Source organism: Hemiscyllium ocellatum, chromosome 17 (genome assembly GCF_020745735.1).
Source record: "Hemiscyllium ocellatum isolate sHemOce1 chromosome 17, sHemOce1.pat.X.cur, whole genome shotgun sequence".
Classification (NCBI taxonomy): Eukaryota; Metazoa; Chordata; class Chondrichthyes; order Orectolobiformes; family Hemiscylliidae; genus Hemiscyllium; species Hemiscyllium ocellatum.
In genome coordinates, this window is record NC_083417.1 from 74,812,506 (window position 1) to 74,827,728 (window position 15,223).

The 15,223-nt window shown below is 43.8% G+C and overlaps 1 protein-coding gene across 1 annotated transcript in view; it reads right to left on the reverse strand.

Moving 5' to 3' along the window:
* LOC132824045 (septin-7-like) overlaps positions 1-15,223 on the reverse strand; it is a 96,336-nt gene that overhangs the window by 27,349 nt on the left and 53,764 nt on the right. The window contains exons 4-7 of the mRNA XM_060838311.1: positions 14,646-14,746; positions 13,303-13,437; positions 11,393-11,510; positions 1,960-2,052 (exon numbers count right to left, since the gene is read on the reverse strand). Of these exons, the coding sequence (XP_060694294.1) occupies positions 1,960-2,052; positions 11,393-11,510; positions 13,303-13,437; positions 14,646-14,746 (447 nt within the window). The remainder of the gene's footprint in view (positions 1-1,959; positions 2,053-11,392; positions 11,511-13,302; positions 13,438-14,645; positions 14,747-15,223) is intronic.

Genomic DNA, 15,223 nt, shown 5'->3' on the forward strand with positions numbered 1-15,223 from the left:
ATGATCTGAGGGAGGTGTGTGGTTTAGTCAGTGCTGTGCAGACAGTAACATGCTCTGAGGGAGGTGTGTGGTTTAGTCAGTGCTGTGCAGACAGTAGCATGCTCTGAGTGAGGTGTGTGGTTTAGTCAGTGCTGTGCAGACAGTAACATGCTCTGAGTGAGGTGTGTGGTTTAGTCAGTGCTGTGCAGACAGTAGCATGCTCTGAGGGAGGTGTGTGGTTTAGTCAGTGCTGTGCAGATAGTAACATGACCTGAGGGAGGTGTGTGGTTTAGTCAGTGCTGTGCAGACAGTAACATGCTCTGAGTGAGGTGTGTGGTTTAGTCAGTGCTGTGCAGACAGTAACATGACCTGAGGGAGGTGTGTGGTTTAGTCAGTGCTGTGCAGACAGTAACATGATCTGAGTGAGGTGTGTGGTTTAGTCAGTGCTGTGCAGACAGTAACATGCTCTGAGTGAGGTGTGTGGTTTAGTCAGGGCTGTGCAGACAGTAGCATGCTCTGAGTGAGGTGTGTGGTTTAGTCAGTGCTGTGCAGACAGTAGCATGCTGAGTGAGGTGTGTGGTTTAGTCAGTAACATGATCTGAGGGAGGTGTGTGGTTTAGTCAGTGCTGTGCAGACAGTAACATGCTCTGAGTGAGGTGTGTGGTTTAGTCAGTAACATGCTCTGAGTGAGGTGTGTGGTTTAGTCAGTGCTGTGCTGACAGTAACATGCTCTGAGGGAGGTGTGTGGTTTAGTCAGTGCTGTGCAGACAGTAGCATGCTCTGAGTGAGGTGTGTGGTTTAGTCAGTGCTGTGCAGACAGTAGCATGCTCTGAGTGAGGTGTGTGGTTTAGTCAGTGCTGTGCAGACAGTAGCATGCTCTGAGTGAGGTGTGTGGTTTAGTCAGTGCTGTGCAGACAGTAACATGACCTGAGGGAGGTGTGTGGTTTAGTCAGTGCTGTGCAGACAGTAACATGATCTGAGTGAGGTGTGTGGTTTAGTCAGTGCTGTGCAGACAGTAACATGCTCTGAGTGAGGTGTGTGGTTTAGTCAGGGCTGTGCAGACAGTAGCATGCTCTGAGTGAGGTGTGTGGTTTAGTCAGTGCTGTGCAGACAGTAGCATGCTCTGAGGGAGGTGTGTGGTTTAGTCAGTAACATGCTCTGAGTGAGGTGTGTGGTTTAGTCAGTGCTGTGCTGACAGTAACATGCTCTGAGTGAGGTGTGTGGTTTAGTCAGAGCTGTGCAGACAGTAGCATGCTCTGAGTGAGGTGTGTGGTTTAGTCAGTAACATGCTCTGAGTGAGGTGTGTGGTTTAGTCAGTGCTGTGCTGACAGTAACATGCTCTGAGTGAGGTGTGTGGTTTAGTCAGTAACATGCTCTGAGTGAGGTGTGTGGTTTAGTCAGTGCTGTGCTGACAGTAACATGCTCTGAGTGAGGTGTGTGGTTTAGTCAGTAACATGCTCTGAGTGAGGTGTGTGGTTTAGTCAGAGCTGTGCAGACAGTAGCATGCTCTGAGTGAGGTGTGTGGTTTAGTCAGTAACATGCTCTGAGTGAGGTGTGTGGTTTAGTCAGTGCTGTGCTGACAGTAACATGCTCTGAGTGAGGTGTGTGGTTTAGTCAGTGCTGTGCAGACAGTAACATGCTCTGAGTGAGGTGTGTGGTTTAGTCAGTGCTGTGCTGACAGTAGCATGCTCTGAGTGAGGTGTGTGGTTTAGTCAGTGCTGTGCTGACAGTAGCTTGCTCTGAGTGAGGTGTGTGGTTTAGTCAGTGCTGTGCAGACAGTAACATGCTCTGAGTGAGGTGTGTGGTTTAGTCAGTGCTGTGCTGACAGTAGCTTGCTCTGAGTGAGGTGTGTGGTTTAGTCAGTGCTGTGCAGACAGTAACATGCTCTGAGTGAGGTGTGTGGTTTAGTCAGGGCTGTGTGGAGACTGACAACCTCTCAGTGAGCTATGGATTTCTGTACACAATGAGAAAACAATTTACCTTAAACTTCTTTATCAATTTATTATCTTCATCATCTTCAGTAACTGGAAATTCATAAATCTTAATGTTCTGCTCCTTGATCTCTTTCATTACCTGTTCAAAGAGAACAATATCTCAAACCTTGACATGAAGTAATAGAACCATCAAGATCTACAACGCAGAGAACGGTCCATTGGCCTATCGCCAATGTATTGTAAGGTGGGTGATGTCATTTCTGGTTCTTTTTTCCATGGGAAGGTAGATAGAATCTAAATCGATGTGTTTATTTGATAGAGTTCTGGTTAGAAGGCCATGCCTCTAAGAATTCTCACCCATTGACTTGTTAACAGAACCCCTATGGGATCACCAAGATCAGGGTTCATAGTGCAAGCAGTAATGCAGTAACCTGAACAAACTACCCTCCCATCTATCCAACTCAAACTTTGGGTCTGCTTTTGTCACCTTTGTAATCACAAAACAGAACAAATTAGAGAAACCATACAACACCATCAACAATATCCTGACAGGCATAAAATTCACAAAAGAGGAGAACGACAGCAGACTCCCATTCCTAGATGTGACAGTTGAACGATAAATTAACGGAGAGCTTCAAAACCAGCGTCTACAGAAAAACAACAAACACAGACCAAATACTTAACTTCAGATGCAATCATCCCAACACTTACAAACAGAGCTGCATCGAGACATTTCAATGAGCTACATCACACTGCAGCACCCAAGAACTACAAAAAGCAGAAGAAAAAAGAAGTCGGCGGCATGGTGGCACAGTGGTTAGCACTGCTGCCTCACAGCGCCAGAGACCCGGGTTCAATTCCCGCCTCAGGCACTGTGTGGAGTTTCCTGCGGGTGCTCTGGTTTCCTCCCACAATCCAAAAATGTACAGGTTAGGTGAATTGACCGTGCTAAATTGCCCGTAGTGTTAGGTGAAGAGATAAATGTAGGGGAATGGGTCTGGGTGGTTACGCTTCGGTGGGTCGGTGTGGACTTGTTGGGCTTAAGGGCCTGTTTCCACACTGTAAGTAATGTAATCTAAAAAATATCTATACAATGCTTTCAAGAAAAATGGGTACCCAATAAACAGTGGTGCTGGAAAAGCACAGCAGGTCAGACAGCATCTGAGGAGCAGGAAACTCTCTCCACCCTCTGCCTGTATTCCTGATGAAGGACTTTTGTCTGAAACGTGGATTTTCCTGCTCCTCGGATGCTGCTTGACTTGCTGTGCTTTTCCAGCACCACTCTGATCTAAACTCTGGTTTCCAGCATCTGCAGTCCTCACTTTTGCCTACCCAATCAACACAATCCACCTATTCCTCAAACAAACCCAAACAAGCAGGCACAACACAACCAAAAACTCTAGCCACATTACCTTACATCAAAGATATACCAGAAATGACTTCCAGACTAACTCAGATCTCTTGGCATCATGGTAGCCCACAAACCTACCAACGCACTTAAGCAGGGACTAATGTACCTAAAGGATCCGTTAGATACTAACAGCAAAATTAATGTAATTTACAAGATACCATGCAAGAAGTGTAAAAAAAAAACATTACGTCGGATAAACTACCAGGATATATGAATATTAACTGGTCATCAAAAGACACAACCCACTCTCCCTAGTTTCTATAAATCCAGACAAAAGAGAGCACCACTTTGACTGGGGCAACACACATCCGAGCACAGGCGAAACAAAGACGCACACGGGAATTATAAGAGGCATGGCCTTCTTACCAGAAGTCCATCAATAAATACATCGATTTCAATCCTATCTATCTTCCCTTGAAAAGAAAACTGGAAATGACATCACCCACCATAAGAAACCAAGATCTATAAATAGAGAGGCGGGACATACAATCAACACTTCACCGGAGATTCTCTGATGATGTTACCTAGTCATGCTGATGAAACATCTGAAAACAAACCTTCTAGCTCAGCGAGCTAACTTGCATAATTATAATCCCGTTTTCCAGCACTTGCCCTTAACCTTGTAGTGGCATCACAGGTGCACACCTAAAGACTTCTTAAATGCTACAAAGGTCACTGATACTACCGTTCCTACAGGCAGAGAGGTCAAGATTCTCACCACCCTCTTAGGTGGCAAAGGTTTTCCTCTCATCTCCTCTAAGCGCATTCTGCCCCCCTACCTTTAACCTCTTCCCCTTGGTCACTGATCCCTCCAACAATGGGAACGTTTCTCCTTCTTAGTTTTACACAGCTCAGTCATGACCCCTCTCAATCTCCTCTTCTCTGAGGAAACAACCCACACTCTCCAATCTCTCTTCATAACAAACTCTTCAGCCTAGGCAACATGATGGTAAATCTCCGCTGCATTTTCTCCAGCGCTATTCCTCCTGTATAATGTGGATTCCAGAATTGCACACAGTTATTGCCTAACCAAAGTCTTATGTAATTCCAGTATAACCCCCTTGTTCTTAAACACTCTACCTCAATTAATAAAGATAAATAAATCATGTAACTTCTTAACCACATTATCCACTTGCCCTGATACCTTAAAGGACCACCAGATATGCACAGCAAGGTCCCTGTAAACTTTGGTGCTACCCAGGGCCCCACCGCTCATGTGTTTTCTTGCCTTGCTTGTCATGCTCAAGGGCATCACTTCACATTTATCCAAACTGAATTCCATTTTCTGCTGAACAGCCTGTCTATATCCTCTTGTCGTCTAAGGATCACCTCACTATTTACACCCACACAAATTTTTGTATATCTGCAAACTTACAATCAACTCTTCTATGTTCAAGCCTAAATCATTTATATAAAGCAGAAACAGCAAGAGCACCAAAACTGATCCCTGTGGGACCTGACTGGACACACACATGCAATCAAAGATGACTCCTCAACCATTCCACTCTGCTTTCTGCTGCTCAGTCAATTGTACATCCATTTTTCAAATCTTCTTGCAACCCAAGGGCTCTTACCTTCACAATCAGTTTCATGTGGGACCTTTTCAAAAGCCTTGCTGGAGTCCAAGTAGACTACATCAAACTCAGTCAGATCGGTCAGAAATCACTTCCCCTTAACAAAACCGTGCTGACTGTTCTTAATTAATCACTGCCTTTCAAAATGGAGATTAATTCTGTCTCTCAGATTTGCTTCCAATAGTTTCCCCACCTTTGAGTTAGACAGCGTGCCTAGTTTCCTGGTTTATCCATTGCACCCTTCTTGTATAACGGCACTTCACTGGTGAGACAGAAATTGAAATTGTTTGCAAGCATCCCTGCTATTCCCTTTCTTGCCTCACTCAATAACTTGGAGATCTAACTAGTTTTAAGCCTGTCAGGCCACTCAGAACACCTTCTCCGTTAATGCTAATCTCTTTAATTGTATCACAGACTATTCCCCTGATTTCTATAGCTATCCCTCGCTATAGAATCCCTTGAATACCAACACATGTTCAGTTAGAAGCCTACCTACATCCTCTGGCTCCAGGTAAAAGTTACCACCGTGGTCCTTTAATAGACCCTATTCTTTCCCTCAATTCCCTTTAATCCTTAATGTACCTGTAAAACAACTTAGGACTTTCATTTATTTTGCCTGTCAGTATCCTTTCATGCCCGCTTTTAGCTCTCCTAACCTTCCTTTCAAGCTTCCTCTTGCATATTCAATACTCCTCCGGAGTTGTGCTGCTCTGAGCCCTTGGTACTTTCCCCTTCTTTCTCAATCCAACAACGTATATCCCTCAACATCCAGAGTTCACAGGATGTGACGGTTCCACCTTTCCACTTTTCTGTGACAGATTTACTTCCAGGTCCACTATGGTCAAATCATATCTGAACTTATTAAAAGCAGACTTCTTCCACTTTAGTATGATTTCGGGCCATCCTTGGCCTTTACCAGACAAATCATGAATGTAATGAGATTTGCTTCAGTATTCACGAGAGGGGCCTTGTTGATAGTGAGAACACTGTGGACCAGGTTGATAGGCTTGAACAGATTGACATTAAGAAAGTGGATGCACTGGAAATTCTGGGAAGCATCAAAGTCGATTAGTCCCCAGGGCCAGACCCGATATAATCAAGGTTACTACAGGAAGCGAGAAGTGAGATTGTTGCGCCTGTGGCGATGATCTTTGCATTCTCACTCTTCATGGGAGTAGTACCGGCTAATTGGAGGGAGGCGAATGGTGTTCCTCTGTTCCAAGAAAGGGAATAGGGAAATCCCTGAGAATTACAGATCTGTCAGTCTAATGTCTATGGAAAGCAAGGTACTGGAAAGGATTCTGAGAGATAGGATTTATGACAATTTGGAAAAACAAACTTTGACTAAAGATAGTCAGCAGGTCACGCCTCACAAGCCTTATTGAGTTCTTTGAGGATGCGACAAGTTGATGGAAGTTGAACAGCTGCTTTATATGGATATCAGTAAGGCATCTGATAAGGTTCCCCATGGTAGGCTCATTCAGAAAATTAGGAGGTCTGGGATACAGGGAAATTTGGCTGTCAGGATACAGAATTGGCTGGCTGAAAGAAGACAGTGAGTGGTAGTGGATGGAAAGCATTCCACCTGGTGGTCGGTGACCAGTGGTGTCCTGCAGGGATCTGTTCTTGGGCCTCTGCTCTTTGTAATTTTCATAAATGACTTGGATGAAGTAATGGAAAGGTGGGTTAGTAAGTTTGCCGACGACACAAAGGTCGGTGGTGTTGTAGACAGTGTCAAGGGCTGTTGCAGACATTGAAAGGATTCAAAGCTGGGTTGAGAAGTGGCAGATGGAGTTCAACCTGGATGAATGTGAAGTGATTCATTTTGGAAGGTCGAATTTGAATGCTGAGTACAGGGTTAAAGAAGGATTCTTGGCAGTTTGGAGGAAACAACCTGATCTTGGGATCCACGTACATAGATCCCTCAAAGTTGCCACCCAAGTTGCTGGTCTTGTTAAGGCGTTGTATGTTGTCTTGACTTTCATTAACAGAGGGATTGATTTTGAGTTTAAGAGGCACGAGGTTTTGCTGCAGCTCTATAAAACCCTGGTTAGACCATACTTGGAATATTGTGTCCAGTTCTGGTCACCTCATTCCTGGAAGGATGTAGCTGCTTTAGAGAGGGTGCAGAGGAGATTTACCAGGATGCTGCCTAGTTTGAAGGGCATATCTTACCAACAGAAGTTGAGTAAGCTCAGGCTTTTCACATGAAGAGAAGGAAGAGAGGTGACTTGATGGAGGTGTACAAGGTAATGAGAGGCACAGATAGAGTAGCTAGCCAGAGACTTTTGCAGACAACAATCGTATCTGCATTACACAGAACATAGAACAGTACAGCACAGACCCTTTGACCCACAATGCTGTGCTAAACATTTAGCCTAATCTAAGATCAACCTAACCTATACACTCCTCAATTTATTGCCATCCATGTGTTTGCTCAGCAGTCGCTTAAATGCCCCTAATGTCTCTTGACTCTACAACAACTGCTGGCAGTGCATTCCACGCACCCGGCACTCTCTGCGTAAAGAACCTGCTTCTGAAATCTCCCCTGTACCTCCTTCCAATCACCTTAAAATTATGACTCATGATAACCATTTCTGCTCTTGCGAAAAATCTCTGACCATCAACTCTACCTATTCTTCGCATTACCTTGTACGCTACTATCAACTCACCTAGCTCCCTCAACCTCTCTTCATAAGACATGCTCTCCAATCCAGATAGCATCCTGCTAAATCTCCTCTGCACCCTCTCTAAAGTATCTACATCCTTCTTATAATATGCAGCCAGAACAGGATTTTATAGAGCTGCAACAAAACCTCACTGCTCTTAAACTTAATCCCCCTGTTAATGAAAGCCAAAATACCATATGCCTTCTTAACAACCTTGTCAACTTGAGTGGCAACTTTGAGGGATGTATGTTCATGGACCCCAACATTCTGCTGTTCCTCCACACTGCTAAGAATCCAATCTTTAATCCTGTATTCAGCATTCAATCTCGATATTCCAAAATGAATCTCTTCGCTGAACTAATGTATTACTTTCATCACTTGCATGAAATTTGCCAAGATATCTGCTCTCCTAAGCCTCTTGGACTGTTAGGGGGCCAATTGTACACTCCCTGTTATGTGATTGTTCCTTTCTGGTTTTTACGTTCAACCAATATTGCTTCATTTGAGTGCCTCCTAAGATGTCATCGCTTCCTACTGCTGTAGTAGATTCCGTGACCAAAATTGTGACACCACCTCCTCTTTTAGCTCCATCCTGGTCTCAACTGAAGGCCGTGTATCCTGGAACATTGAGCTGCCATTCTCTCACGTTTGGCAGCTGGCCTTCACTGTCTTGCCCAAGCTCTACAGCACTCTGCCTGCACCTCGCCATCTTCCTTTAACATACTTGTTAGAAGTTGTTAAAGTGCACTTTTGATTGTCTGACCCATCGCCCTATATAGCCCGATGGTCTTAGTACGAAGCACATCATAGAGTCAGAGACGTACAGCATGGAAACAAGCCCTTCGGTCCAACCTGCCCATGATGTCCCACCTGCCAGCACCTAGCCCATATCCCTCCAAACCCTTCCTATTCATATACCCACCCAAATGCCTCTTAAATGTTGCAATTGTACCAGCCTCCACCACATCCGCTGGCAGCTCATTCCATACACATACCACCCTCTGTGTGAAAAAGTTGCCCCTTAGGTCACTTTTATATCTTTCCCCTCTCATTCTAAACCTATGCCCTCTAGTTCTGGACTCCCGACCCCAGGGAAGAGACTTTATTTATCCTATCCATGCCCCTCATAATTTTGTAAACCTCGATGAGGTAACCCCTCAGCCTTCGACGTGCCAGGGAAAACAGCCCCAGCCTGTTCAGCCTCTCCCTGTAGCTCAAATCCTCCAACCCTGGCAACATCCTTGTAAATCTTTTCTGAACCCTTTCAAGTTTCACAACATTTTTCCGATAGGAAGGAGACCAGAATTACACGCAATATTCCAACAGTGGCTTAACCAATGTCCTGTACAGCCGCAACATGACGTCCCAACTCCTGTACTCAATACTCTGACCAATAAAGGAAAGCATACCAAATGGCTTCTTCACTATCCTATCTACCTGCAACTCCACTTTCAAGGAGCTATAAACCTGCACTCCAAGGTCTCTTTGTTCAGCAACACTCCCTAGGACCTTACCATTAAGTGTATATAAGTCCTGCTAAGATTTGCTTTCCCAAAATATAGCACCTCGCATTTATCTGAATTAACTCCATCTGCCACTTCTCAGCCCACTGGCCCATCTGGTCAAGATCCTGTTGTAATCTGAGGTAACCCTCTTTGCTGTCCACTACACCTCCAATTTTGGTGTCATCTGCGAACTTACTAACTGTACCTCTTATGCTTGCATCCAAATCATTTATGTAAATGACAAAAAGTAGAGGGCCCAGCACCGATCATTGTGTCTCTCCACTGGTCACAGGCCTCCAGTCTGAAAAACAATCCTCCACCACCATCCTATGTGTTCTACCTTTGAGCCAGTTCTGTATCCAAATGGCTAGTCCTCCCTGTATTCCCTGAGATCTAACCTTGCTAATTATTTTCCCATGGGGAACCTTGTCAAACGCCTTGTTGAAGTCCACATAGATCACATCTATCGCTCCGCCCTCATCAATCCTCTTTGTAACTTCTTCAAAAAACGCAATCAAGTTTGTAAGATATTTCCCACGCACAAAGCCATGTTGACTATCCCGAATCAGTCCTTGCCTTTCCAAATACATGTATATCCTGCCCCTCAGGATACTCTCCAACAACTTGCCGAGGTCAGGCTCACTGGTCTATAGTTCCCTGGCTTGTCTTTACTGCCCTTCTTAAATAGTGGCACCACATTAACCAACCCCCAGTCTTCCGGCACCTCACCTATGACTATCAATGATACAAATACCTCAGTAAGAGGCCCAGCAATCACTTCTCTAGCTTCCCACAGAGTTCTCGGGTACACCTGATCAGGTCCTGGGGATTTATACACTTTTAACCGTGTCAAGACATCCAGCACTTCCTCCTCTATAATCTGGATGTTTTGCAAGATGTCACCATCTACTTCCCTACAGTTTATATTTTCCATATCCTTTTCCACAGTAAATACTGATGCAAAATAGTCATTTAGTATCTCCCCCATTTTCTCTGGCTCCACACAAAGGTTGCCTTGCTCATCTTTGAGGGGCCCTATTCTCTCCCTAGTTACCCTTTAGTCCTTAATATATTTGTAAAAACCCTTTGGATTCTTCTTAATTCTATTTGCCAAAGCTATCTCATGTCCCTATTTTGCATTCCTGATTTCCTTCTTAAGTATACTCCTACTTTCTTTATACTCTTCTAAGGATTCACTTGATCTATCCTGTCTATACCTAACATATGCTTCCTCCTTTTTCTTAACCAAACCCTCAATTTCTTTGGTCTTCCAGCATTCCCTATACCTACCAGCCTTTCCTTTCACCCTGACAGGAATCTCTGATTCTTGTGATCACGTTTCTGAAGGCTTCCCATTTTCCAGCCGTCCCTTTACCTGCTTTGAAAGTTCTTGCCTAATACCATCAAAATTGGCCTTTCTCCAATTTAGAACTTCAACTTTTAGATCTGGTCTATCCTTTTCCATCACTATTTTAAAACGAATAGAATTATGGTCGCTAGCCCCAAAGTGCTCCTCCACTGACACCTCAGTCACCTGCCCTGCCTTACTTCCCAAGAATAGGTTAAGTTTTGCACCTTCTCTAGTAGGTACATCCACATACTGAATCAGAAAATTGTCTTGTACACACTTAAGAAATTCCTCTCCATCTAAACCTTTAACACTATGGCAGTCCCAGTCGATGTTTGGAAAGTTAAAATCCCCTACCGTAACCACCCTATTATTCTGACTGATAGCTGAGATCTCCTTACAAGTTTGTTTCTCAATTTCCCTCAGACTATTTAGGGGCAGAGGGTGGGGGGGCGTCTGTTATACAATCCCAATAAGGTGATCCTCCCTTTCTTATTTCTCAGTTCCACCCAAATAACTTCCCTGGATGTATTTCCGGGAATATCCTCCCTCAGCACAGCTGTAATGCTATCCTTTATCAAAAATGCCACTCCCTGTCCTCTCTTGCCTCCCTTTCTATCTTTCCTGTAACATTTGTATCCTGGAACATTAAGCTGCCAGTCCTGTCCATCCCTGAGCTATATTTCCGAAATTGCTATGATATCCCAGTCCCATGTTCCTAACCATGCCCTGAGTTCATCTGGCTTCCCCGTTAGGCTCCTTGCATTGAACTAAATGCGGTTTAATTCATTCGTCCTACCTTGTCCCTCCCTGCCCGGATTGTTTGTCTCACTTCTGTTCTCAGCTGTACCCATCTCAGATCGATCTCTTTCCTCACTATTTCCCTGGGTCCCACACCCCCACCTTACTAGTTTATCGAGAAGCTTAACCACATTAAAGACACACGATACAAAGATGACTTGTCGTAATTACCTGCTTCTTGAAGTGTTGGCACTCCTCAGGAGTGAGGGTGTCTGCTTTAGCTATGAGTGGAATAATATTCACCTTGTCATGTAAACGTTTCATAAATTCGATGTCCAAAGGCTTCAGCCTGGAAGACAGCACCAGCATTTAAGTGAGAGCTACAATGGGATACAGTAGCAAAGTATAACAAACAGTATTCTCCTCTAACTGACTGCCAGGATCTACTTGCATTTAAACTTCTGCAACTCACAAATGCGGTGTGGGTACACCCTAAGTGCTGTCAGGGAGGCAGTTCAGATTTCTACCTTGGTAACACCGAAGAAAGTGTGTGTGTGTGTGTGTGTGTGTGTGTGTGTGTGTGTGTGAGAGAGAGAGAGAGAGAAAAAAAAAAAGAGAGAAAAAACGAGAGAGAAAAAAAAAGAGAGAAAAAAAGAGAGAGAGACGATAGTGAATGGCTTGGAGAGGCACTTGTAGATGGTGGTGTTCCCATCTATCTGTTGTATTTGGACTTCTACATGGGATTGGAAAGTGCTATTCAAGAAGCTCTGAAGAATTTCTGGAGTGTAGCTTGTAGATGGTACACACTGTTGCTACTGAGCATTGGTGATAGAGGGACCAGATGCCAGTGGAGGTGGTGACAATCAAGATAGCTGCTTTATCCTGGATGGTGTCAAGTTGGAGCATTGTTAGAGCTGCACCTGTCCAGGCAAATTTGCATACTCCATCACACCACTGACAATGGTGCACAAGCTCTTAGAAATCAGGACGTGAATTACTTGCTGCAGGATTCCTTGCCTCTGGCCTGCATCTGTAGCCATGGCATTTATATGGCCATAGGGAACAGACTTTTATTTCTGATAGGGCATTGTGGAGTACTAGTGCTCTCTTGATAATATCTAATGAAATTCAAATACCTGTAGGTCATTTGAAACACGTGGAATTATTAGATTTCAAGTGAGTAGCAACATTAGTTTCTCTTTGTTTATTTCTTTAACTGTGAAGATTGTGGACCAATATATCTGCATCAAATCACCAAACTGAGTTCAGCATTCAATGCAGTTAGTAACAGAAGATCAAGTGCACACTACCAAGTGAATATCATCTTGCTGACTCATGTATATACAGAGCAAATCTCTGTGGCAGCGCTTCAGAAAGGGTATTCAAATGTGACCCCATTTTATTTCACCACCACCTTCCCAAGGGGTATTCGAGAATGGGCAAAAAAGGATGGCCTAGTCAGCAATGCCCATGCTAAACAAACAAATTAAACTTTTAAAAAATGAATAAAGCAGCAGAGTAACATTCGGGATCTGATTATTGAAGTTTGCTTAACTCTTAAAGTTTCATATTTATACAAATCTCCTTCTACACTGTATCCAAACACTCCCTGGAGAAGTGCAGCAAGGGATTAGATTCAGTAAATCTCCCTCTCCACTTGTAGGCTAAAAGTAAAGTTGCCTCCAGACTGGTCCCATCAAACACTCCTGTAACAGGAGTGGCACCAGGTTGGATAAGGATTAAAACTGTCTTCATATCTGTCAGATCAAAAATTCTTGATTTAATAACTCCATGCATCAGCCCATTCTCTACCCAAACCACCCTCATGGCCATTAGTACATTGGCTTCTCAATGATTAAATAATCGTGGTTACTACAGGAAATCATGGCAAAAAGCAACTTCTATTTTTACAGTATTCATATTTCACAAATTCACTAGCCAGAGGAATATACAGTTCTAGAGGGACACTTTTGTTCTTCCTACCTATACTAGCCCTTTGCAGTAGGGTCAGAGTGATCAAAACCAGGGATTCCTCTGTTTTTGATGAGAATTCTCCTCCCCAACCATCGTGCAGTTGACAAAGATGACGCCCCCCCTCCCCCACCCCACTCCTCCTACTCCCTCCCAGATGCAGCACTCACCCATGTCCAGATGGAGCAATGAAGTATAAACAGCAGTGAACGCGGGTGTCAGCCATTTGGCGGCGGTTAACTCGCGACTCAGAGTTGAGGAAATCTTCAAACTTGCTGTCAATGTAGTTGATGACTGGCTGCCAACTGCACAAGAACAGAGAGAAGTAATGAAACATTCAGTGGAAGGACCACTGTGTGAATAGACAGGGTGGATCATCCCTTGGATGATAATGGCTAGCACGAGGGGACATTGCTTTAAATTGAGGGGTTATAGATATAGGACAGATGTCAGAAGTAGTTTCTTTACTCAGAGTGATAGGGGGTGTGGTACACACTGCCTGCACAGTAGTAGACTCGCCAACTTTAAGGGCATTTAAATGGTCGTTGGATAGGCATGTGGATGAGAATGGAATAGTGTTGGATTGATGGACTTCAGATTGGGTCCACAGTCTGGCAAAACATTGAGGGCCGAAGGGCGTGTACTGTAATGTTCTATGTTTCTTTTCTAAAGTACAATAGCGAACCAGATTGTTGGTTCTTCCCAACAATCAACAACTCTTAATTCCAGGTTTGTACTGAATTCAAATGCCAAAGGAGGATCTGAACTCAGGTCCCCAGAACACCACCTAAACAAAGAGACGTTGGAGTGCAGGTTCATAGTTCCTTGAAAGTGGAGTCAAAGGTAGACAGGGTAGTGAAGAAAGCAGTATGCTTGCCTCCATGGAAAAAGAGCAAGCTAGTGTTTCAAGTCCAGATGACACTATGTTAGAGCTGAATGCTCCATAACACAATTCAATTCTAAGAGCTAGCTTGTTCTTTTTCCATGGATGCTACCCGCCTTAAGGTTTGATGGATCTTGTTTGTGTTATGTCTGGTTGTGACTTACAATCACACCTGCATGCCATATTCTTGAAAAAATTGGCTGTGAATAGGAAAATGTACCAATGCAGGGATGCGCTTATGGAACAAATATAGGAACTTTGGAACTTACTTTCTTTACATTGTGACGATACAGATGCGACTGGTTGGCTCACAGATCTGACCCAATCACAATTCGGCCTTAAAAATGAAGGCATGGGAAAAGATACAAATGATGTCCACTCAGGATGCACAGCAGAACTTTGATGCCAGCACAGGACTTTTTTTCAATATGACTTACGAAAAATTAGTTACAGACAGAAAAAAAAATCAGAAATTATATTTCTTCACACTCAAGATCTGGTTTGTTGGATGCAGCCATGCTTATTTGGATATTCCAAAGGTAGTGAGAAAGATAGTGATTCTCAGTGAGGTGAGGGAGGAGCAAGATGAAATGCTCGATACTTCACCTTCTGTCAGGGTTACAAACTTACCAGTTACTGTTGTCCACTGCATCTCCAAATCCTGGGGTGTCAACAATAGTCAGTGTGAGTTGCACACCACCTTCTTTAACCAGAACCTTTACCTGTTCAACCTGGAAATAAAGAAACTGCATTGAGGTCACCATTAAAAAAAGCTTCATCGATTATCGAGGTGTGAGCACGATGCAGAATGCTGCCAACCAGTAATTCATGGAGACCCTGCCTCCTTGGTTTACAAACATACCGATGAGAAGTAGGCCATTCAGCCCTTTGAGCCCTACCTACCAATCAAGATCATTGCACATTTGATTAAAAACTCAAATCTACACTCTCCCTGATAACCTTCCATCCCTTCTTTCATGACCTTTGAGGAAATAAAAGTCTCATCTCTGTACTGAATTTAAATCGTGACTTTTAGTTACTGATTCTTGCACAGCGGTTAACGTCCTCACCACATTTACCACGTCAAATCCCTCAGGATCTTGTGTTTCAATCGAGTCAAATCTTATCCTTCTAAATGCCAGTAGTTACAAGCCTCGTCTATCCAGCCTTTCCTTATAAATCAACTTGCCCATTCTAATTATTAATCT